This window comes from Eurypyga helias, unplaced genomic scaffold (genome assembly GCF_000690775.1).
Source record: "Eurypyga helias isolate BGI_N326 unplaced genomic scaffold, ASM69077v1 scaffold13277, whole genome shotgun sequence".
Classification (NCBI taxonomy): domain Eukaryota; kingdom Metazoa; phylum Chordata; class Aves; order Eurypygiformes; family Eurypygidae; genus Eurypyga; species Eurypyga helias.
This window is the reverse complement of record NW_010263781.1, coordinates 30,376-52,893: the sequence shown is the minus strand read 5'-3', so window position 1 is coordinate 52,893 and position 22,518 is coordinate 30,376. Positions and strand designations below refer to the sequence as shown.

General features: G+C 39.6%; 1 protein-coding gene across 1 annotated transcript in view; it reads right to left on the bottom strand.

The window, feature by feature from the left end:
- Window positions 1-6,553: 6,553 nt before the first annotated feature.
- Window positions 6,554-22,518, bottom strand: part of FGD4 (FYVE, RhoGEF and PH domain containing 4) — a 37,595-nt gene continuing 21,630 nt past the window's right edge. The window contains exons 6-16 of the mRNA XM_010156190.1: window positions 19,186-19,342; window positions 17,897-18,035; window positions 16,935-16,993; window positions 16,164-16,310; window positions 14,545-14,717; window positions 11,595-11,625; window positions 11,327-11,422; window positions 10,804-10,929; window positions 8,816-8,956; window positions 7,030-7,170; window positions 6,554-6,864 (exon numbers count right to left, since the gene is read on the bottom strand). Of these exons, the coding sequence (XP_010154492.1) occupies window positions 6,607-6,864; window positions 7,030-7,170; window positions 8,816-8,956; window positions 10,804-10,929; window positions 11,327-11,422; window positions 11,595-11,625; window positions 14,545-14,717; window positions 16,164-16,310; window positions 16,935-16,993; window positions 17,897-18,035; window positions 19,186-19,342 (1,468 nt within the window). The 3' untranslated portion in view covers window positions 6,554-6,606. The remainder of the gene's footprint in view (window positions 6,865-7,029; window positions 7,171-8,815; window positions 8,957-10,803; window positions 10,930-11,326; window positions 11,423-11,594; window positions 11,626-14,544; window positions 14,718-16,163; window positions 16,311-16,934; window positions 16,994-17,896; window positions 18,036-19,185; window positions 19,343-22,518) is intronic.

Genomic DNA, 22,518 nt, shown 5'->3' with positions numbered 1-22,518 from the left:
GCAGTTCTTGCACGCTTCAGCAGACTGGTCCGTACAGTTACTTGCACAATGGGAAATGCAGTTTAAAGACTTCATCAGCAGAGAAAATAAACAGCAGGTGGACCAAAAAAACCCCAACCAGCAATGCTTATTTAATGATTCTTTTATTTTACAGGATACAAATTTCATTTCTTTTTAAGTACTCAACAGGAATTAAAGTGCTTAATTTTTACAATTCTCAACCCACCTTATGACCAAATATACATATATTACAGAAAATATATACAGTATCTGCAGATTTTTTACATTCATAGATTTCTTGACCATGAAATGACCACTGACGTTTGCATGAGGTACAACGGCATTTATGTTTCACCTTTGTAATAGTCTTCATTGCAAAACCAAAACAAACCTACACCTCTTCCAAATAGTAGTATTAAAAAAAATGGTGTTTTCTCAATTAAAACCAGAAATGTTTTCATAATGAAGGGGAATTACTGTGCATAGCCTATAATTATGATTCAGATCCCACTAAAACTAATGTACTGATCTGCCTCAAGAGCTGAAGAACAGAGAACAGGCTAATATGGAAAAAACCCAACACTTCTTGCATTGCAAACGGTTACCCATATGCAACAAAATTGGCTTCCTTCCTAAAAACACTAGGGCACATACATGCAAGAGCGCTTTGACACAGCTCCCCTTTTTCTGAGTATTTTCACTCTAAACAGTTAATGAATCTACAAGGGTCAGATGTAAACCGAAGTAGGTCGGCGTTACGCAGTGGCTGAAAACATGTTTTATTCAAAGAAATCTGCTTGAAGATTTTAGTAGAGGAAACCCTCATTCTACATTCACTTGTGCTAGGAAGAGGAAGGGGTGAAAGCAAAATGCCACAGCTGAGTCTGGGAAGAAATTTAATCACGAGGTTTTAAAAGAAGCAGATGGAACACCTTACTCAATTTAGTGTGTTTGGGTGATTTGGGGTTGGGGGGGAGGGAGTATTTAATTTTTTTAAAATAGGCTGAAATACTAAACATGCCACAAAAGTAGATCTACTTCTGTCAATTTTTCTTCTGAAAAGCATACTCAACACAGTCAATATACATTGTCTTTTGAGTGCAGCACAGTGTGTTTTTTGATTGTAAAATACTGCTTGAAAAACAGGTCATCTCAGTAATAGTCTCAAATACATAAATACACATATATACATATACACACACAGATATGCATAGGTGTATCTATACACACCTGTACAATCATTAAGTTAATGCTTTGTTCTGTTAAAAGGAAAAGGATTTAGGGAACAATCTGACTAGCAGATTAACACTCCTCTCCAAGGAACATACTTCCCTGCAGTCCCGCGGGTCAGAACCAGCTGGGCAAGTTCCTCGTACCAACAGGGCCACAGGCTGGAGAAAAAGTCACTCCACATATAACACTTCAGATTTCAAATTACAGTAAAACCGCAGACTAAGAATGATGCCCATTTCACCAATGGATTTATCTTGAGGATAGTCAATTCTGCCACAAAATTATTTCTCTTCTCCAATCTTTCTTTTTTTGATTATCTATTTCCAGCTGTTTACGTTCATCCCTACATAAACTATCTCCAGCTGAAACCGATCTGAAATTCAACTGAGCACTCTGATTCCAGATGAGATAAAGCAAGTCAGCAGCTCTCAAACTGGTGAAAATCTTGATTTTCCACAAGTGTCTTTGTATAACGTAAGGCAGATTGCACAGGAATTTAAACCAGTGATGGTATAAGTAGCTCCAGCAAGTCTATGCTAGTTTACACCAGCTAAAGATCTCTACCTATATTTATGGAAAAAGTTCCTTTCTTATTGCTTAGAATTATTTCTACATGGAATGTTTACTTCTTTCCTGAAAGCTTTCCCTTCAGTATAAGGAACAACTACCCTCTGTTCATTTTATTTAATCTTGTTTTGAAATGAAAAGCTGACCAGTTTTCATACCAGCTACACGGCTGGATGTGCATTTAAAAAAAAAGACCCAACAAAACAACAACACAACGAACCTGTCAAGTGTTGCCACATCTTTCCCGCTTATTTTTATACATTTTTTTTCCTCCTGACTCCACTTGAAACTCTTCAGAGCATACTTCTATAGCCTCATCCAAAATTTACGCAGGTGGCAGTGCATTTATTCCACATTTAATCAGGGCCTTGGCTTCATCCATAATTAAAAAATATGAAGAATAAAAATCCTCTTCCCAATGAAAGTGATTTAGAATCTTTGAGGAGATTTATAAAGCACTTTGAGATGGTTTTGCATAAAAAGGTACCGCTCTATATTACATGTATTTAAAATGGTTTAACACTCTACTCCAAACAGAAGAGAATGTTTTGTATTCCCAATACCTATTTTGCACATATAAACTAAACACATTTTAGAATAAACAAAACTACTCAGTGTAAAGGGATTTGAAAGTCCTAGATACTATGGATACAGCGGCTCTTCAACCAAGCATGAGTACCCGACACCAGAAAACAATTTTTAGAGGACCTAAAAGAATGGTGCAGGCATGCAGATGTCATGATACACTACTCTTTGATGATAGGGGAAAAATATGAAGTAATTTCGAAAAATAATTACTATGTTTCAAACAAGTACCATGATAAAACTAAGCCATTGTTCCAGTAGAACAGAGATGAAAACACACAAAATAAATTTGTTCTGCTTTAAATGGCACGGAAGAGCAATCACTTAAAAAAAAAAAAAAGTGAGAAAGAAGCATTTCTTGAACGCAAGAATCACAAAGCTTAAATAATTCAGCAGAGCCATTCACATACATTCATGTATTATGGATGAATGCTCAGTTATATGTTATTCCTTACACACACAGCTTTATGCTAATACATTTAATGTCTTTTTTTCCCCCCCTTAAAGAATGTAACAGCTGAAATGGGAGCAGCCTGTACCCTGTTAGAATGATAGTTTTAATCTGACTTTTTTGGTCATGATACTTAAGCCACAGCAGCTACTACTTTGAATTTGTTTCTCTGCGGTCATAACACACAATTTAAAGAAGCAATTTTGGATGCTGTAGGCGAAGAGCTTGTCTGTGGAGGATGGAGTGAAATAGGGTGGTTAAATCTAGAAGCAGCTTCTCCATCTTCTGATCTCCTTTAACATTGGTGGTACATGATTTTTCTACAAAATACACATGGAACCATACACTTGAGTGCCAAGACATTCTGACTCAGAAGAAAACAATTCCGACCAGGCTATTTTTTATGGGAACATGAAATAGGTTTCACTACAGTAAATAAATATCCTGTGCTATATAAACTTTAACAGCTGAGAGCAAATGTGAGGCTAGCATCCAAACAAACACCACTCAATGCTGACTTAATCTCAGATTGTTTATGCCTAAACACAGGGCTTCATGGGGGAGATGCTGAAACCAGTCAAGCAGCCTCAGCTACTCAATACCACTATAACAATAAGGCAGCCCAGAAATTTCTGCTTCCAACCATTTCCCTAATCATTTAGCTGGAGTAGGGCTTCCTACTTGGCTCAGAATTAAGTTTGCAGGAGTTTAGAAAATGTACTATGTGATGACAATCCTATCATCACACTGTTTTCAGTATAGCTCAGTCCATCTTATCTGGGGACTCCCTTAAGGCAACTTCTGCCCTTACACTCCACAACTTGAACGTGGGAAACAATGGTTTTATACATTAGCATCTGGTAAGATGACCCTTCGACCCCAGAACTGCACTTCAGACTCCCTCAGAAGATACCCACTTTCAGGAGATGACCATGAAAGTTAGCCACAGACTTGTGTTCTTGCTTATCTGAACATTCCCCCGCCCCTCACCAAAGCATACACAAGACGACAAGTACTAGCTAGGGAGACCTTCGTGAAGGTTTGATGGTGCTCACCAACGTGAATCAAAATGGGCTTGAGCTGCCCCTAACTAAAGGTAAGTGTGGCCGACAGCAGAAGTAACTTAAAGTCTGGTAAGGGATTACAGAGGAGCTTGCACATCAGAGAAAAGTAATACTAGGGTTACAAGCAGAATAACCTGGACATGTGGAGCACCCAAGGAAGGATTCAGAACCGACACGCACAAAGTCAGCCGTAGAGTTAGTAGTCTACAATGCCATGCCCTGATAATTACTAGTGTAAAGCTTCAAAATCTAACGGCCATGGTGGATTTTGGATTTGTGCAGGTGCGAACAATATCCAGACCACTAACGTGACGTCGCGTGACATTCTTCTTACCAAGGACAGAGACTGCATACCCATGTAGGCTCGACACTAAAACCAGAGGTTAGCAATCCCTTGTTAAATTCTAAATGAGATTTTCTTTTTTTCCCCCATTAGTGTCATAGAAAGAGTAAAGTGGGAATGGGAGTTCAGGGAATACTTCGTCTGGAAATCTCATTATAAAACACCAACAACTTAAATCTGCCCTCGTGTTACTAACAAAACTGGACTTGAACCCGCGCTCCTCAGCCTGACACGATTTAATAGACTAGAATCATAGGATTGTTTAGTTTGGAAAGACCTTTAAGATCATCAAGTCCAACTGTTAATGTAGCACTTACAAGTCCCTAAACTGTGTCCCTAAGCACCATGCCTATACATCACTTAAACGCCCCCAGGGATGGTGACTCAATCACCTCCCTGAGCAGCCTCTTCCAATGCCTGACAACTCTTTCCGTGAAGCATTTTTTCCTAATGTCCAATCTGAACCTCCCCTGGTGCCACTTGAAGCCATTTCCTCTTGTCCTCTCACTTGTCACTTCTCTGAAGTGACCAACCCCCACCTCTCTGCACCCTCCTTTCAGGGGGCTGCAGAGAGCGATCAGGTCTCCCCTGAGCCTCCTCTTCTCCAGGCTGAACACACCCAGTTCCCTCAGCTGCTCCGCACAGGAACTGTGCTCCAGACCCTTCCCCAGCTCCGTTCCCTTCTCTGGACACACTCCAGCCCCTCAGTGTCTGTCTTGCAGCGAGGGGCCCAAAACTGACCCCAGGATTCGAGGTGCAGCCTCACCAGTGCTGAGCACAGGGTGACAATCACTGCCCTAGTCCTGCTGGCCACACTGTTCCTGATGCAGGCCAGGATGCGACTGGCCTTCTTAATTTAAAATACAGATTGCAGTTATATGGAGAAGTAGGACTCCTGAATGTTTTTATGAAATGCTGCTGGCCGAAGTTACCTATTTTCCTTCCTTTGAGGAGTCAGAAAAGGAAAGATAATGATTTTGTCTACTCGATAGTCAATTACTACCTGTGAATTTGTCACATTCCATCCAAGAATGTTACAGTAAAAATTTTAAGGAGGCCATTTCCCTCTGTGTATAAAAACCCTGACAGGAATGGAAGTTCACATGGGTCTTAATACCTTACTCCCACAGGCAGAATGCAAATAACGTCAGCTAATGCAACTTGAGACTTGCAGGTTCACACTTCGCATTCATGTAAAGCAGGCTCCACTTGACAACAATGACCTTGAAGATGGTCATCATAAGTAAGTATTACAGTATCTAACCTTCGGCAAAAAGTAAGATTTCAGTTCAAAATCTTCCTTTGTTCCAATAACCATAATAGCAAAACCAGATGTTCCCAGAAGGTTACTAGAATCTGTTGCTTTTCTCAAACCACATACTGCATTTTAGTAATGAACTGCTGCACTCTGAAGTAACAGTGACAGGACACTGAAGAAAAGTGACTACTCTTTTAAACACAACTGGAACTTACTTGTCCATCGCATGCCACTTACGTTACTGCTGTTTCTTAATGCGTAAAAATATCAAGATCATTAAGTGTCAGCTATTAAAACAAATCACCGAACAGTATATGTTAATTTAGAACTGTGTTTAATTTCAAATAGAAAACATGCTTTTTAAATAAATTATTCACTAATAGGAAGCCAGTATCATGAAATCAAAGCAAAAATCAAATATTGTACATTTTTAATACTGTACATATATTATATATTGTTTTTCTCATATTTTAAGTATTCATTTCTAGATTGAAAATCATTAGATTGTTTCCTTGATAAACTGAAACTTTAAAAGCCAATATACCTGTGAAAGCAATTTGCATTACTTTAATTAAGAAGAGACACGTGAATACAACATATGTACAGACCTGTGGAATTCAATCCGTAAGCTACATACATTAAACCAAACTGTCCCTGCATATTTAACTACAGATCTATTTTGGCAACGTGGAGGTATATCTTTTTATCCTGTCCCAAGTCCTAACATGTAAGTAGGAAGTGTCAATATTCGCATTCTTGCTGAAAGTAGCCAACGTTAACCGAAGAGCAACTGGATTTTCAAAAGAAAACGTTGCATCACAACGAACAAGTAGTACAGTAGAGTAAGCATTTTAATAGCATTCACATTTCTTTTTAAAGTCTCTGAAATGGACCTGTACATCACTTTTGACAGAACATAAATATAAGTAAAAGACCCCTAAAAAGACCAGAATTTTTCCCAAACATAAAGTGCCAAGATGTGTACGGTAGTAAGAAGGGTTTTTTTGTTTGCTTGTTTTTTCTTGATTGAGCGAAGAAAGGTTAACGCAAAGGTTAACCACAAATTCAATTGAAATCTTTTAAAAATACCATGTGTTCTTGAGCTTCAGCATCCAGATGTTTTAGAAGATTCAGGTTGCTCTTCTAAATTCATTTGCAGTTCATTTTGACATTCTGATGTCTCACCTTTGACAGCTAAATGGATAACTTTCAGCCATTTCTGTTTTAGTTCCTCATTGTCCGCAGCAAAGCTGTGCACAGACTTAGACTGGGTCAGTTTGAAGCTGTGTGGGAGGTCAGCACTTCTCGGAGTGTCATCTACGGTATAGCCCAGAAGTGGGATTGTAGCCAGAGCTTTGACATCCTAAGAAGAAGAAGTTCTTGATTAAGAACCATCTGTTATCTCTTGTTTACTATAAAGAGGTAAAAGCACTTGGGTCCTTCCTCCGTTCCCTCGCTATTAGGCTTCTCTTCCTCAGACATCAGTGACCATAATTACTGAGATCTTTCCCGTTTTCCCTGTACGTACCTGTGGAGCACCGTACATGTACAGCACAAGAGCTTCCTGTTTAGGTATAACACACCATGCTTTCTGCCAGGGCTTGGATTTTTCCATGTACTGAAGAAAGCTACATATGACACTATTCCCAGAGACTTCTGCAGATTCAATCTAGGAAACAGCATAAAGCGTAAAAAGGAAAATGAACTTTCTTAAGTGAAGACGAAAACCACACAACAGAAAAGCTGAAATACATCACCATTCACATCAAATCTTAGCTAACATATTGCAGAACAGCTTGAGTAAATACTCCAGAAAATTAACTCTGTCCTGACTAAAGGCAGCCCAGATAAGGACTGGCTTTACGGAGAATATTTATATGATGCATACATACGAGCATGGTGTGTACTCCCTCATCACGTGTGTAATCTGTTCCTTCCGTCATCAGTAATTTTTGATTACACACTTCTAGATCACTCAATCTCAGTTTTTCACCACAGCTAGCCTTTCTCTGTAGCTCTCACAATGTCTTCTTTCTAAGATAACATCATGTTAGGCATGCCAGTGCTACTAACTATCCAATATGACAACTACTCTATTTTGGCAGTCACAATATTATTACATGTTCAGATGCAAACACACTTCTAAGAATAACATAAAAATGCAAGCACTAATCCTACAGAAAAGATAAGGTGAATCGTTTAAAATCTGCAGATGGAGTGACAGGATACTTGGGTTAAACATGATCCTGAGAAGAACACAAAACAATTATGTGTTAATATTTCCTTGCACCCGTTTTTTGACTTCGCCAGTGGCGATGCTGTCTGGGTGCTGCAGCACGGTACCAACAGCTCCGTTGTCACGATATTCAGCATGCAGATGGACGGTTCTGAGAGACTACATAGCTCTCTCAGCTACCTTAAAAAAGCCATCATGCCAAGAAACAGCAGTCTTGACTTTAAGGTAAGCTAGCGGAGTCCTGTCCTCCTTACTCTCTCTCATTTAAGAGAGCATAGTCAAGTGTGGTCAAGCCGACATACACGAAGTGTATGTGGTATTACAATCTGTACCTTTTTTTTCCCACCTTTTTTTTTTTTTTTGGTAGCTCAAGGGCCAATCCTTCTCTACCACATCCCAAAATAAATGTATGCCTTGACGAAGTTACGATGATACTTCTCTAATTTATGTCAAGGCCCTATAAAGGGGGATATAAGAAGCGTGAAGGTTAATTGCAGTTGTAAGCTGCCTATTTCTCCCCCTGCCCGTAAGAGAAACATAGGTCTTTACTGTTTGATGGAGACCTTGAATTTTTAGATGTCAAAGGTGAGAGCAGCTTTATGACTTAAAAGGTACAGTGTATGCACTGATCAAACCAGTAACTAACCACTCTGATTCTGAAGAGCAGAACTCTCCCCCAACCACCCTTCTTCCATCCCAAGTTCTTTTTTGGTTAGGGTATATGTCTTCAAGAATCAGTGTAGTAGCAGCGGCTTTTCTTGCTATGACTGCTGAAGCATAAAAGAAAACTGAAGGTTTATAAGGAAAGGTAACGCTTTATTACATTAGATGATGTAACTGGAAAGCAGCAAACAAGCTAAGGTTCATAACGCCACCATTACAAAAATTGTAAGAAATAAAGTAGTATTGTAAAAGACAAATGGTGAAAACCAAGATCTACCGGATGGGATGAATTTGGTCCCCCATAGCCTTTGTGTCTCAGACAGAAAACAGCCCTGCAAGAACGCTGCCACTGTCACCTACTGATGAGCCAAAACTGTTTGCAACGACGCACACACAGTATTTTTAGATGGCATACCTCTAAGATGCCTTTCCTCTTCTTTTCTTCACTGTCTGTACAACCAATTATAACGTGATAGCAGTCCTTACAAACTTTGTTCAATTTATTGCCATCATATTCGAGATGTGCCTTATAATCAGAACATTTCCAGCAAACCACCTTAGCAACAAAAAAGATAAGCAAATGTAGAAAATTGAAGTATTGATAAAACTTTAGGGAAATAGAATTTAATTTACAATCAGTATTATTATATCTAATTAGTAATGTTTTGTTATAATTATACAGAACAAGAAAGATAATTGCTTTATGATGCTATTATGTCAACCGTATCTTAATTGAAAATAATGATTTTTCCAAATTTGTGCCACTGCTTCTTCACTAGAAGCACTTTTTCCGATTTACCTGGTGGGAACTTTGTTCTGTCTATAAAGTTACATAAGGCTTTCAATTATATCTGTAGGTTAAAGTTAGGAACAGAATCAGAATAGCACAAACCATGCTGCAGGGAGAAAATTCTCCACTTTCTTTAGATGCCAAACTGAAAAGGTACACTAACCATATTGTTTCCTATATAAACTCAGAAATTTAGAACTGAGATTCACTTTTAATAATTGAAAAATTAATAAAATCAGAAATGGTTAGTTTTTAACCTAAGAATTTAAATGCATCAAAATATTAATATTAAATTGACACTTCCAGAACCTGTTCATGAGTACACCAAATACATAAGCCAACGCCACAGTCTTTAGTCTTTTCACAAAAGATAGAGAAAACTGAAATGCAAAGAGATCCAAGAGACCTTGTTTCACTAGAAATATTTTTCCACAGGAATGTTGTTTCGGGGAAAGAGATGCCCGGCATAAGAAGTATGAGCGCAGCCACTTCAAGGAAGAAAGGTAGACAATCCGCTCCACCACCTGAACCAAGTTTCATTGTAGACCAGGGCTCTGCAGTACTCACCTACATCACTACCTTCACCTACTATCTCTAGAGGATACTGGTTAGGTGTTCCCAGTTAGTCTCTGCTGGGAAGATGCTATCACTGACCCAAATTAATACCCATGAAAAATGTTTTAAAATGAAAGTGGAAGGAGATGCGACAGAACTCCCATGCAGGGAACCAAACAAACGGGAGGGGGGAAAAAAGGGAGGGCGTGATCTTAAGATTAACGGAGGATTTTTAAAATAGAATGACCTGGGAAAAAACCCCAGATGACAACTTTATAACCAATAACGCAGAGCTCCTGAAAAAGTCTCTAGTCTCCTGCAAAGCACAGAAGCAGCGCTGTGAATGCCATACTCCTTCATTGAAACGTTACACAGAAATCATACCAAATAATCTGTAAACCAAAAATTAAACCCGGGCTTGCACTACCACCTGCTGGAGAAAGGCGGAGCTGCAGGATGGCAAAGAAAGAGCGAAACTCTTCTTTCATTATTTCTGAAAACTCTCAAGTCCTACCACTGTCTCGGTCACATTGAAGTGGCACACGTTACCATTGCCTCATAGGTAGAAAGCAGCGGTGATGCTCCCTCCCCTTCCCTGGTGCTTCACACATCTTTACACAGCTACACACTGAACCCGGCTGGGAACCGCCCCAAGGTTCCCAACGAACCAGTTTTAACGGCAGGTCTTCAGGGTCTGCTTGCCAGAGACGGTAGCAGAATGGGAAGAGGAGGCAGCCAGTGCTGCCAGGGATAACGCCGGTTCATGCCAGTTTAACATAGCCTCGAAACTCGAGAGCAGTGGAGGCCACTCAGGAGTAACAAAATAGTATGTCCAGGGGCTTGGGACATTTTACAACAAGCATGCTCCAAACTGCTTCCAAGTTTACCATGCCAAGCCAAGCTGACAGAGGACCCCTTGTAGTACACTGTGCACAGCTTCTCCTTTCAGCCACAAGCACAGCAACAGCGTAACGAGCAGCCACCCGAAGTCAACTGGGTGCTTAGACCCGTTTCCCGAGCCGGCCCCCCAGTTACAGCAGCCAGGGTTTGGGACTTACGTGTCCACATGCTCGGCAGTGGTGCCTTCTCCTTGTCAGCGCGTTAAAGGGCTCCTTGCATTTCATGCACATGGTGACTTCGTTGTCTCGTATCCACCTCGGTGCTCTCTTCCCAAGCTCAGCGTTCTGAAGGGGGACAGCGGGAGGATGGGAGAATAAAAAAAAGCCAGGATGAAAAGTTGTGCAGTACTTTAAATAGAGAAAATAATTATCCTCTTCCTCTAGAAAGGAAATGGCAAAACACAGCTCAAGATGCACTTTGAAATCTATACAAGAAGTAACAAAGAAACCAGTCAAAAATCATCATGCCTCACTGAAAGGGCACTGTTATGCATTCCAATAAAAAAGAGGCTTGTTTATAACATTTGGCATTATGAAGAAAAACAATTACCAACAAGATGATTACTTTGTAATTCCTCTGCTATAAGAATAAGCTTGAAAACAAAGTTTCTGCCAAACTTCTCCCAGTTATTGAAGAAAAAATGGGTACTCAGGAGGTTACAAAGGAGTAACAACAACTTACAGAAACCTCAACAGGCATGTCCTCATATTCTTTAGCAATAGCGTTTCTGAAAGTTTCGTTCCTCTGCTGAAAAGCTTCTATAGTATTCTGAAGGGCCTAAGGAAACAATGGAGAAATTCCTGAAACACATTACATTTCAAACAGACTCTCTGCATTCTGACCAGTTATTGGAGTAGCAGAGGGAAGCTACAGCCAGAAAATACATTACATTTTTGATTGCTTCAGTGTAAAAAAAGTGTTAGAAAATAAAGAATTTAAATGGATTTACCTTTATCCATTCTTCCTTATCTTGTTCAGAACTAAAAGAAATATTTGACACATTAGTTCAAAACCAGGTCAGGAAAGATGATCTCATTATCAGCAACTTCTTGCAGAAGCCAAGCTTCTGAAGTAATTCTCAGGAATTTACATTTAAACAAAGGAATTTACATTTAAATAATACTAATTGTTTACTGTTCAAACTCCAAAAAAACCCATAAAACCCCTCAAAACAACAACAACAAAACCCAGACCACACAGAGAACAAAAGCATCAAAACCCCAAAACAACAACAAAACCCAAACCACACAGAGAACAAAAGCATAACTTCAGGCTTCACAAATCTGCAAGCACTAAACAGTGAATTCCGGTAGAAAGATCAATGTAAGCGCATTTGAAGTAGTATTGGCATTGTCAGACTTTTCGGGGGCTTTTGTGTTAGAGAAGAGGATAGAGAGGAAAAGAGGACAACGCAAAGCTGAGGTGTAGGTGAGTTTTCCCCTCATTTCATGTGCTACTAAGCTCACATACTAACACATTTCTCCTGTGTATTTCTTAAATCTTCCTCCCTCCCCAACAAAAGTAATTTCCTTAATGCTTTTTTGTTGTTGCTGTTGTTTAAGCCTGTCTACAGCGGCAAGAAGAGTATCCAATTAAACAAAAGGAAAAACATGGTTTAATATTACAAACCAAAGAGCAGAAATTTCCTTTTTATGCATTAGAGCAGATGCCAATGACTTAACAGTAAGTACAGGTGAGATATACAGACAGGACACACGAGAGAGGCAGCGTAATTCACTCTCAACTTGTACGACAGCCTCATCTTTAAAACGTACCAGCAGGAGTTTGCCATTCAGATCTTTGGAATAGCATCTTATATCACAAGTAAGAGGACTATTGGAAACTCCTGGCTAGTGCTAGTAATGAGAACAGTTTATCTGCAAACTTCAAGTCAGAAAGATGAGAATTAACACCACGGTATGTCTGGCTCTTCACAAGTGGCCTCCTCCTTGGACGATGACGTGGGGAAAAAAAACCCAACAACCCAGTGCTGTAGCCAAGCAAAGTTTTCTATCTTCTGTGGTTTGCTCCAAAGGATGTGCAAGACAGCTTTTACAGTATCTCAATAAAAACAGCTCCTCACGTGTTGTTTTGTACTGTTAGCGCAATTTGTAAGCAAGCCGAACCCTAAAGAAGTGTTTCCCCTTCCCATCTACCATAAGTATACAAGGGAGAAGAAAACTGTTTAAACAGCCAAAATAATTCTCCCTACCTGCTTACATTTAAAAACGAAAGCTGAGCTACTAAACATCGTACCAGATCAGCAACCTCTCAAAGAAATAATCTACCAGCTGTTTACACTCAGTGACTGAAAATGTACTCAAATAGCATTCCAAAAAATAGAAGCCTACTAGTAAAGAAAACCCAAGGGTAAACTAAATATTACACCACTGTCAATGTGGGGTACTTGTGAATTAAGGACATCAGGGTATAGGGTATGGTACAGTACTCATACATTAATCAAGATTATTCTAATATAAAGATGATCCCGTTTGGTACTTATTCAGTCACAATTTTGTACAGACTTAGTAGATTCTCAAAATATTCAAAAACCGAAACAAAACATGAAAACGTGTTCTTAGACCTAAAAGAAACTAATGAAATTCCATGAAAACTTGCATTCTCCTTACACCTAAAATAAACTGATCTAAGAAACTTTCAATTACTAGCAACACAGGAAAAAACACTAGGTTGTATCATTTTGTTTCCACTTAAAATGTACTTCACAAGCAATACAGCAAACGCTGTCTTTCACCACTGACAGGGGCATATGGCATAACCTGCCAAGCGCTCAGCAAGTCATCGTGCAGCAATTTGTAGTGGATGTGACCGATGGCCAAAAACGTGCCCCAGAAGCCTTGCAGACCTTAGCGGGCAGCTTTTTCCTGTCAATTTTCAAAGTATATATTTTATTTCAAATACAGTGATAGAGTAGGGAAATTTCTATACACTGTCACCTTTCTATATTCACTCCTCTAACTCTCATTAAATATTACAAGGTGGGGATTTTTTCCATAAAGGAAAGTATCTGCAAGCTCATGTGCCGCAAGCTATGGTTGGTCCTCAAATACGTGGTGTCAGCACAGAACCGTATCCACTATGGACACCCTCCTGCTTATGTAATCCTCACCTCTCTGCAGTGAGATCCTGACCACTAAGATCTTTCAGTCAGTCCAAAAGGAGAGCGGGAGTGCTCTACTCCATTTGAAATGGGGCAGTCTAGACAGGGAAGGTTTAGTGTAGGCAATGCAAAAAGCAGCAAGAGGAAGGTAACCCAGCAGGAGGGTTACCTACAAGGTAACAACCTACAAGGACTAACAAGGAAAGCAGAAAAGTACCAGTCGGAAGAGTGTGACTGGAGGAAAAGGACCCAAGAACTAAAAGGAGAACTTGCTTTCCTGCAGTCCCAGTGATCAATCTTGCCCTGGAAGGCAAGACAACTGGAAACAGGCCTAAGGAATGGAGGAAAGCTGGTGCCCATCTACCACTGCAGAAAACAATGTTCTGTGAACATAAACCCACTGGGATGGAGGGTGTTGCTGGGCGGACATGCCCCGAGCTGAACAGACCTAGTTACCCCAAGGTGGCTCAGGTACCAGGGGCAGCAGCTCTTAGCACACTCGGTGTCCCCAAACACGTCGCACAGATTGTCTTGGCACCAGCCAGAAACGCTGCTTACAATTTTCCAGCCAGCCCGTTCACAGATATCTTAGGTACTATATATTGTAGATGCATCTTCTATTCCAAGAGATTCTGGTTCTGATAACGTGTATTTTTGGCAGCCTAGGCTATTTTCAAAACACTAAGATGAAGCCCACTGCATCTTACTCCAAATCTATCAGACTGCTCTGTTGTGTGTATATTTAATCCTCCAAAAATCAGACTAAAACCTTGCTTACCTGGCCTGCAACTCCAGTGTTCGCTCTTTTCCAGACACTTGAAAAGTGTGTGGATATTCTTCATTATGAGTTGCTATAATCTTCATACCATCTATGCCAACTCTGGTTCGCACTGAGAACTTTGATCCTACCAAGCTGAATTTGGGGACGCAGTAGAGCAACATGTTGTTAAACTGGGGAGAAAACAGACACATGGCTCTGCATTAACAAAACCACAGTTGCAGAGATCTGAGACTATCGCAAAGCTGGACTCAGTGGGTGAGAAAGCAGGTTCCTCCCTGCTCAGCTGATACATGACAAGACCAAAGCTCTTAGGCAAGACAACTCCTTTTTCTTATTTCTTTCAAAATGAGATTGAATGCCCCCTTCAGTCGATATAAGAGTGTATCTGTATATGCAGCAGCCTTCACAGCATTTATTACCAACTATACTCAGACTGGATATTTTATACCACTGTAAACCTTCTGTTAAGAAAAACCCCATTCTTAGGCCCGAATTCTGCAAAAAATACTCTAAATGACAGAGTAATAACTTTTCCTCAGTGCATACATTTATATTTACACTGTACCAAACCCACTTGATTTCACCGATGTTATAACTAATATAATTTGAGGACATTATTTGCCTTTTCTGCAAGATAAAAGAACATTGCTGTCTTACAGTTTTTATGCACTGGAACCCTCAATATCACAGGGGGGGAAGAAAAAAAAACACATGATGAGGAAGGTCAATACATGATTCCTTTATTAAAGATTAGAACTTTGAAGTTTAAATGTCTAAAGCCCCAGCCTACAAGCACAGTTACTAGATCTATAGTGTTTAATTTTCACATATTTTTTCCCCTCACATTTTCTCACAATTAATTACTAAAGACAGAAACTTGCTTCAGTTTCATCACACTTCACAGAAGTCCTGCCTAGCCTTTTGACTTCTCTGTATCATGGATTCAGCCCATTTGAACTTGTCAACTCTCAGATGAGGTACACATCGTTTTAATCAGCTGTCTAGCCCCATTCCATGTCTTACTGTTAAATGGTTTCTCCTTTTGTCTGAACCACAGGTAAGCAGGAGTTCTGCCTCAACAACCCACTATGAGTCTTTATTAACCAGAAGAGAGGCAACGCCAGAGGCCCATATGCAAAAGAGTATTAGCAATTCTTAATGCATGGGAAGCAATGAACTATGTCAAATCTTTTCCAAGGGAGCACGGCTGCAGTTTGTTGTTTCCAAGACAGGACACAGGCACCTGACAGGACAGGATGACCTGCCATGATAACAAGCTCCCACAGGGCCCATGAGACTTACTGGGACCTCAGCACACACAATCGGCCAGGCCTGAAATCCTACGCTTTTACATTTCAGTTTCATGAGAATGCCAAAGTTCTCATGCTCTAGGACCTGCATTTATAAACAGCAGCCACTTCTTTAAATAAATGGAACCAGTGTCCAGCACCTCGCCTCTAAAACCATGTTTTCTGTTCTAAATGGTGTTTTCTCATGCTCTAACATGCCTAGTTGGAAAGCACTGACATCAGCTGGAAGAGGATTTCCTTCACTTTGGTAGTTCAAGTCTAGGAAGGTGTACAGCCACTCCTGCACACACAGGCCCCCATACTTACTAGGAAAAGATACCGTTCTTGAGCAGACGTATTACGAGCAGCCAGTTTAAGGATCTGTCCTTCTTTTATCAGTTCATTTGAAGGGTTCACAATGTCTTCCTCTTCTCCCAGCATTTCGTATATCTCTAACAATTTCTTTAGGTTCTCCTTTACAGTGAAAATAGTTATAAAACTTATTAATCAAAAGCATAGATCTTTAAACATGCTTAAATGAAATGACAGGAGCTTGTATAGGTCTGGAGAATGTTGAAAAACATGTATATAATTTGGCATGTATGGTCAGCCACACTGGCTGATTAACCTCGTTGATACAGTAACAAGTACTTTTAGAAATGTTACCTCTATGGTAATTTAAAAAATGCAGTTGTACATAACCCGTGTTATTTTTTGTCCACAATACCTCACATATGTAATGAAGTGCCTATCGTGCCAGCATATGGTAGAGAAACAGTAGCTACTCCCTACAGCCATTATCCTTCCACGGACAGAAACAGATGAAACAAGGTTAAGAGTCCAACGGAGGGTCAGCTATTTGAGCCAGGAGAGGAACCCAGCCTGTCCCATTCCCGACTTGAGAGAATTAGGTCCAATGCCAAATTTTGTATATCATTCCTAGGAGCTGTATAAATACATTAAGTAGGAGCAACCACTTGGACCCAGGAAAATAATTTTTGCCATTTTAGGGAAGATATGCAATTCACCCTCCTAGCTTCACTAAATATTCAAGAACAATATATTAAAAAAATTAACAAGGAAACAAGCATCATTTACCATTTTTCTTATTGCACTATTAGAGTGACTTGCTGCAGTGGATATAATTTCCAGGGATTCTAGACAGAAGAAAAAAAAAGGTAAAACAAAAAAAGCTGCATTTGTACATATTTTTATGTTACACAGAAAAAAAAAAGTAGTTCTACAAAATTATGTTCATCCTTGCTATGTAAAATTACACACTGAATAAATTTCTTAACTTATCCTCAATAAAAAGTAACCAAGGTAAAGTGGAAAATAAAGTCAGCTACCAGAAAGAAATTATAACCTAGAAAGACTGTTTGAGAGCTTCAGCATTTAGAATCACGTTTTGTGACATGAACAGTCATGGTTTTCTCCCCTCCTTCCTCAAAGTAGTCCAGGATGTCAAACTGTGGTTTTCAGTCAAAAAAACTCACATTACAAGTATTTATAGTAATGGTACTAACAATGAAATATTCCAGAAATTTATCTGTCAAGTAATTTTGAACAATCCATGGAAATAGCTTAACCTGTTCTTGGGTAAATACAGAGAGGAATAAATTTTAAAATGGGCAGCTCTTTTTCCTTACAGGAGCTTAAAAATGCAATATGTGTAACCCCACTTTTATAGAAATGAGACACACACTCCACATGTGCATAAAGCAAACCATAATGACAACAGAAACAAAAGAAAGAAAAACCACCACAAGCCCTGAACATCCGAAAAGCAAACAAATCAAAACTTGTGAGCTATTCCAAAACTAAAGCAAAACTTATGTGCTCCAGGAGGAGAATACTAAAGGCTTTACAGTTTTATGTTAGCTTCATCCACTACTGAAACAGATATTTTTCAATGATTCCTACATCTCCCGCTGAAGAAATTAATTCTTTTCAGAGGGACTTTGCTTCATCACTTCATTTTTCCTGAAAATCTCTCTAATTTACAGTATCCTCTTACTAATATCTTATCGCAGCTATTTCAATAGCTAGAAGATATTTACTTTCAGCATCTTTCCAGTCTAGAGAATCCTGAGGCAATTTCCTTAGGTAGTCCTTTAGAAGCATCTCGTAGCGTGGAATGCGTTGTACTGGTTCTAGCATGTGATGTTGCAATGTCAAATTTCCACACACTTTTTCCTTCTAAAAAATTGTAAACATATTTCAATGTAGTAGGCAAAAATGTTATTAGGATATAGTAAAATAAAGGTTATGATTGATAAAACATAAATGATGTATTTTGAAACACGCATGAACCTTCTGAAAGAAAACAGAACTACTGTACCAAACCAAATAATTAGAAATACTTTCCTAAAAATCGTTGTAAATAGTTTCTTAAGGATCTAGTAATAAGTATCCAATTCATAAATAGAATTCCTACCAAAAAAACCTCCTAACCACCAGTGTATTTTAAATTAGGTTTGTAATAACTCAGACCAGAGTTATTACAATAATTATTAAGAGACTGCTGAAATAATAAGAATAGGTTATGACCATGTATTACAAAAAGTTGTCTAAATGGCCTACAAAGGTATATTCTTCCCGTCTGGGAAGGGAATGCTTTGAGCTTCATTTATAATGCAAACCCCCTCAGCAGTGTTTTAAGACACACATTCATTTCCATTATCTTAGAAGCAATTAAAAGCTTACACTAAAATACACACAGTTGCCTTCCCTGGCTTAGAATCACAAGGCCCTGCATAGCAGTAGAATTTAAGCAGAAATACCTTCTCCTGTTTCTAGCTGCTCAGCCTGCGGTAGGAAGGCACAGACCTGCCGATTCACAGAGAAACCTACAGGGAGCACCAGAGGGTACGAAAGGCACCTTGGAGAAGAATGGTGCGTTGCTTAACCTGAGCTTTCCTCACCTTCAGTGGCTCAGCATTTAGGATTATATACTTGCTCTGGGTTACAGCGCTGGCGTGAGCCAACACGGATTCCGTGCAAGGATCTACAGTTGCACTGATACATCACTTTAACCTAAACCAGCATATTTACTTCTGGTATCTGTGCCAAAATGAAGGGGTTTTGGTTTTTATTCTTCACGTTTCAACCTTTCTACTTCATCCCGTTATATTGCACTGGAAAGGCTGATTTTGTGGGGGTATTTGTGCACACATGAGGGAAATGAGAAGAAACAGAACGTGGTATGAAGCGAACAAAACCAGCCACCCTTAATTCTAAGGGACTAGGTATTTCATTTTCTCTTCAATCCTTTTTTTTCCACCTACAAACCTGTATCTTTTTATGTATGCTTGTATTACTTGGAGATCTACATTATTCTCCCCCTTACCTGAATATCCTGAATAATGTATTTGAACTGAGGTGACCGTTCAGTCCACGTCTTCACCAATTCCATTGCGTTATCAAAATTCTTCACATACTCTCCGTACATCTTGAGGAAAGGAGCTAACTTTTGCAGAATATCTCCGATTCTGGGGGTGGTAGTCCTGCAAAGTAAGAGGGTGGAATCTCAGAGCAAACAGGAAAGAAAAAAAGTCACACAAGGTTATGAAACAGTTTCAAGTGTTTAACAGAGAATCCTTCTGTTTGGGATTGCGAGTTCCAACACACCCGCTGAAACCGGTCTGTGTTAACGTGGAAGGACTGTTTGCATCCTCTGTGATCATGTGTAAGCATTATAGGTCATGTAGAGCGCTGAAAGAAAAGCTACGTATAATGAAAAACTGGAAAGGCTTTGTTTACAAAACATGGCCTAAGTTATTTTATTTGCCGTTCCTTAAAACTACATTATCATCTTTTGACCATACTTCACCCTTTAAAACAAACCCTTAACCTGTGGTTTGGTTTGAGGACTAAATCCACACTGTACAGCCGCCCTTCTGTGCCTCATAGAAATACATGTATTTACAACTCTAAAATCACTATTTATCTAAGAAAACCTATGAAGTAGAGGGAATCCCTTGGATTCTTGTCTTTTGGGAGACCTTTCCCACATTTTTCCCAATTATTAATAGCATCTTCAAATAGAATAGTAAGGAAACTGATGGAGAGGCAGAGAAGAGATGCACCCTTGATTCACACAAAGAAAGGGGAATGGCACACATGCATCTCCAAGAACTACAACAGGAAACACAGTTCACATTCCATTTTCAAGGAGATTCAGAAACTCAGTATCTCTGGATTCCTGAAAGCAATGTTGCAGTAGTGGTCTGAAGAGCAGCAGTCTACTGCAATTACTTCAGCCACCTACTCCAACACACCACTCCTCCCAGAGAAAAGCTGTGCAGAAGGGAAAAGTTATTTGAATAGAGAATATTGCCAGGACTGGCAAAGGGTGGTCCAGCTCCAGCTTCTCCAGTGGGAGGGCAGAAGTTATGACCTGTCAGAGGTCTCTGAGCTACTGCTGGTTCTGGCTGCTGGAGAAGGTGACAAGATAGGGCAGGAAGTTGGTCTCTGAAATCACCAAGGCTCTCCACCATTAATTAGCTTTGCATATTTGTTTAAGCACTCTACATGCAAGCAGACTCATATGCTTTCAAAGGCAAGCTAGCAATTTAAAACAAAAACCCATTCCTTTGATCCATTGAATGCTATTTCCCTGGGTTGTCATTTCATTGCAATATAGTAGCATATTTTAACCAAAAATAAAGTACAAAACATGCCAATTCCAACAGAACCTAAGGGAACATGAATACATTTCTAAAGGCCACCAGAAAAAAACAAAACCAGACATCCAAGTTTTCTGATAAATTTAACCAATAAGTAATGATAATATTTTGCAATTAGAAAAACTTAAAGCAGAAAAGACTGTGGCAATCTGTTTTATCTAAGGAAACTGGCACAAAAAAACTTGTACTTAACTATTTCGTGACATACCAGACAGACATTAAAAGGCAATGTTAAAACTTTCATAAACCCAGAAGTAGAAACATCTGCTATGCCTGCTCCTTGGACACCTACGGCTGCTCATTTATACAGAGTGCTGCAATTTGACCTTCTCTGAGGATTCCAAAATTTCGTAACTACTTGATATGCAAGGCCTTGGTACATCCAAAGACTCTGAGGCTTTAAAAAAAATACAAATTCATCATCATTTCAAGTAAAGACGAGGTCCACATCGTACAAGAGCTCTGGAAGAATAGGAAGGACAGGGAAAGTCATAGAAAGCAGAACCTTCAGAGACCAACATCCTCTCCTGAGGGACTTGTAAGTAGAGACAACAAGATTCATCCCCTATTCAAACACTACATACCACGAGCCAAAATATGAAGTCCTAACTAAATGCTATCAGGTCCAGAACAGATGCTGTGCTCTTGGACAGAGATGTCAGAAAGAGAACTATTACCACAGACTCAAATTAGCACTGCACTGTTGCCAGACAACAAAGACAGCATCATTCTGTCTGCAAGGCCAGGCTGGATGAGGCTTGGAGCAACCTGGTCTAGTGGAAGGTGTCCCTGCCCATGGCAGGGGGGTTGGAACTAGATGGTCTTTGAGGATCAAGAAGTAGGACTTCACCTTATAGTGTGGGTACAGAAACACTTTGTATTATCTTTGTATTATCAGGCCACAATGCTGTTCATCTTTGCATTCTAAGAACTCAAACATGAAATAGCTGATTTACTAATCATAATTTGCAGCATCTCATTTAAAACTGTCCTGGCTGCAAGACAACTATGGAAAGCCCTGTGAAAGCACAGCACAGCAAAGGTGACTGTAGAACAACTTTCTCTTCCAGTATGCCAGCTAACAGCATACAGCAAAACTGAATGCTGCAGTTTTAAAGCAAAACAAATTGTATGAGTAGGTCAGCACTGTAATTGCCAAAATATTCCAAAACTTTGTGTTGAAAGGGTGAAATAATTTCTTCACCAACCCCCTCCCCCCTACCCCAAGGCTATCGCAGCACTGTGTTCCTATATCCTTCCCCAGGTACCTGCTATTAGTCATCCTCGGGTACAAAAGACAGTGTTAGACAGACATTTTATTTGATGTGGGATCACTGTTATGCTCTGTTATGATCTTTTCATGGGAAATATATTGCAGCAAGGCTGTTACCAGTGTTTTCAAGCCATATGTTGTAAAAGAGATATTCAGCTCCAGCTGTTGCTCAACTCATTCAAAATGCAACTACCAGACGATTTCATTTCCACCCGGCAAGCTTAGATTCACACTGCCTTTTCATCTAAGAGAGAAGAATGTGCTGGAGTTGCAAAACTATGTATTTTACCTTAAGTTTTCAAAACAAACCACAACTCCAGGAAAGCGTCAGAAATTTTTACCCAGCTATTTTTATTGGAAGCTAAGGAGTAACAGAAGTAATGTATAAAGCTACCAACAGAACATACTTCAGTAGTTTCTATGTCTAATCTGGGGAACTGCTGAAGACAGTGAACTACATATCTGGCAGAAGCTGTTGTGCCAGACAATTTCAGAGACTGCTGATGGGGAGAGAAAGTTATCCCAGATTTTTCTTTCAGCAATGACCAGAAATTGTTCTCTTCAACTGCACCATTTCTTCTACCTCCTGCCAGAAGCATCATGGTTTAAGGATATTTAAACAGCCTATCTTGGGTGCAGCACAAAGTTTGTTTCCCAGCAATGGGGGAAAGATAATGCCTCATGATGCAATTTATTAGTTTGCACCAGTAGTCGAAGCTCA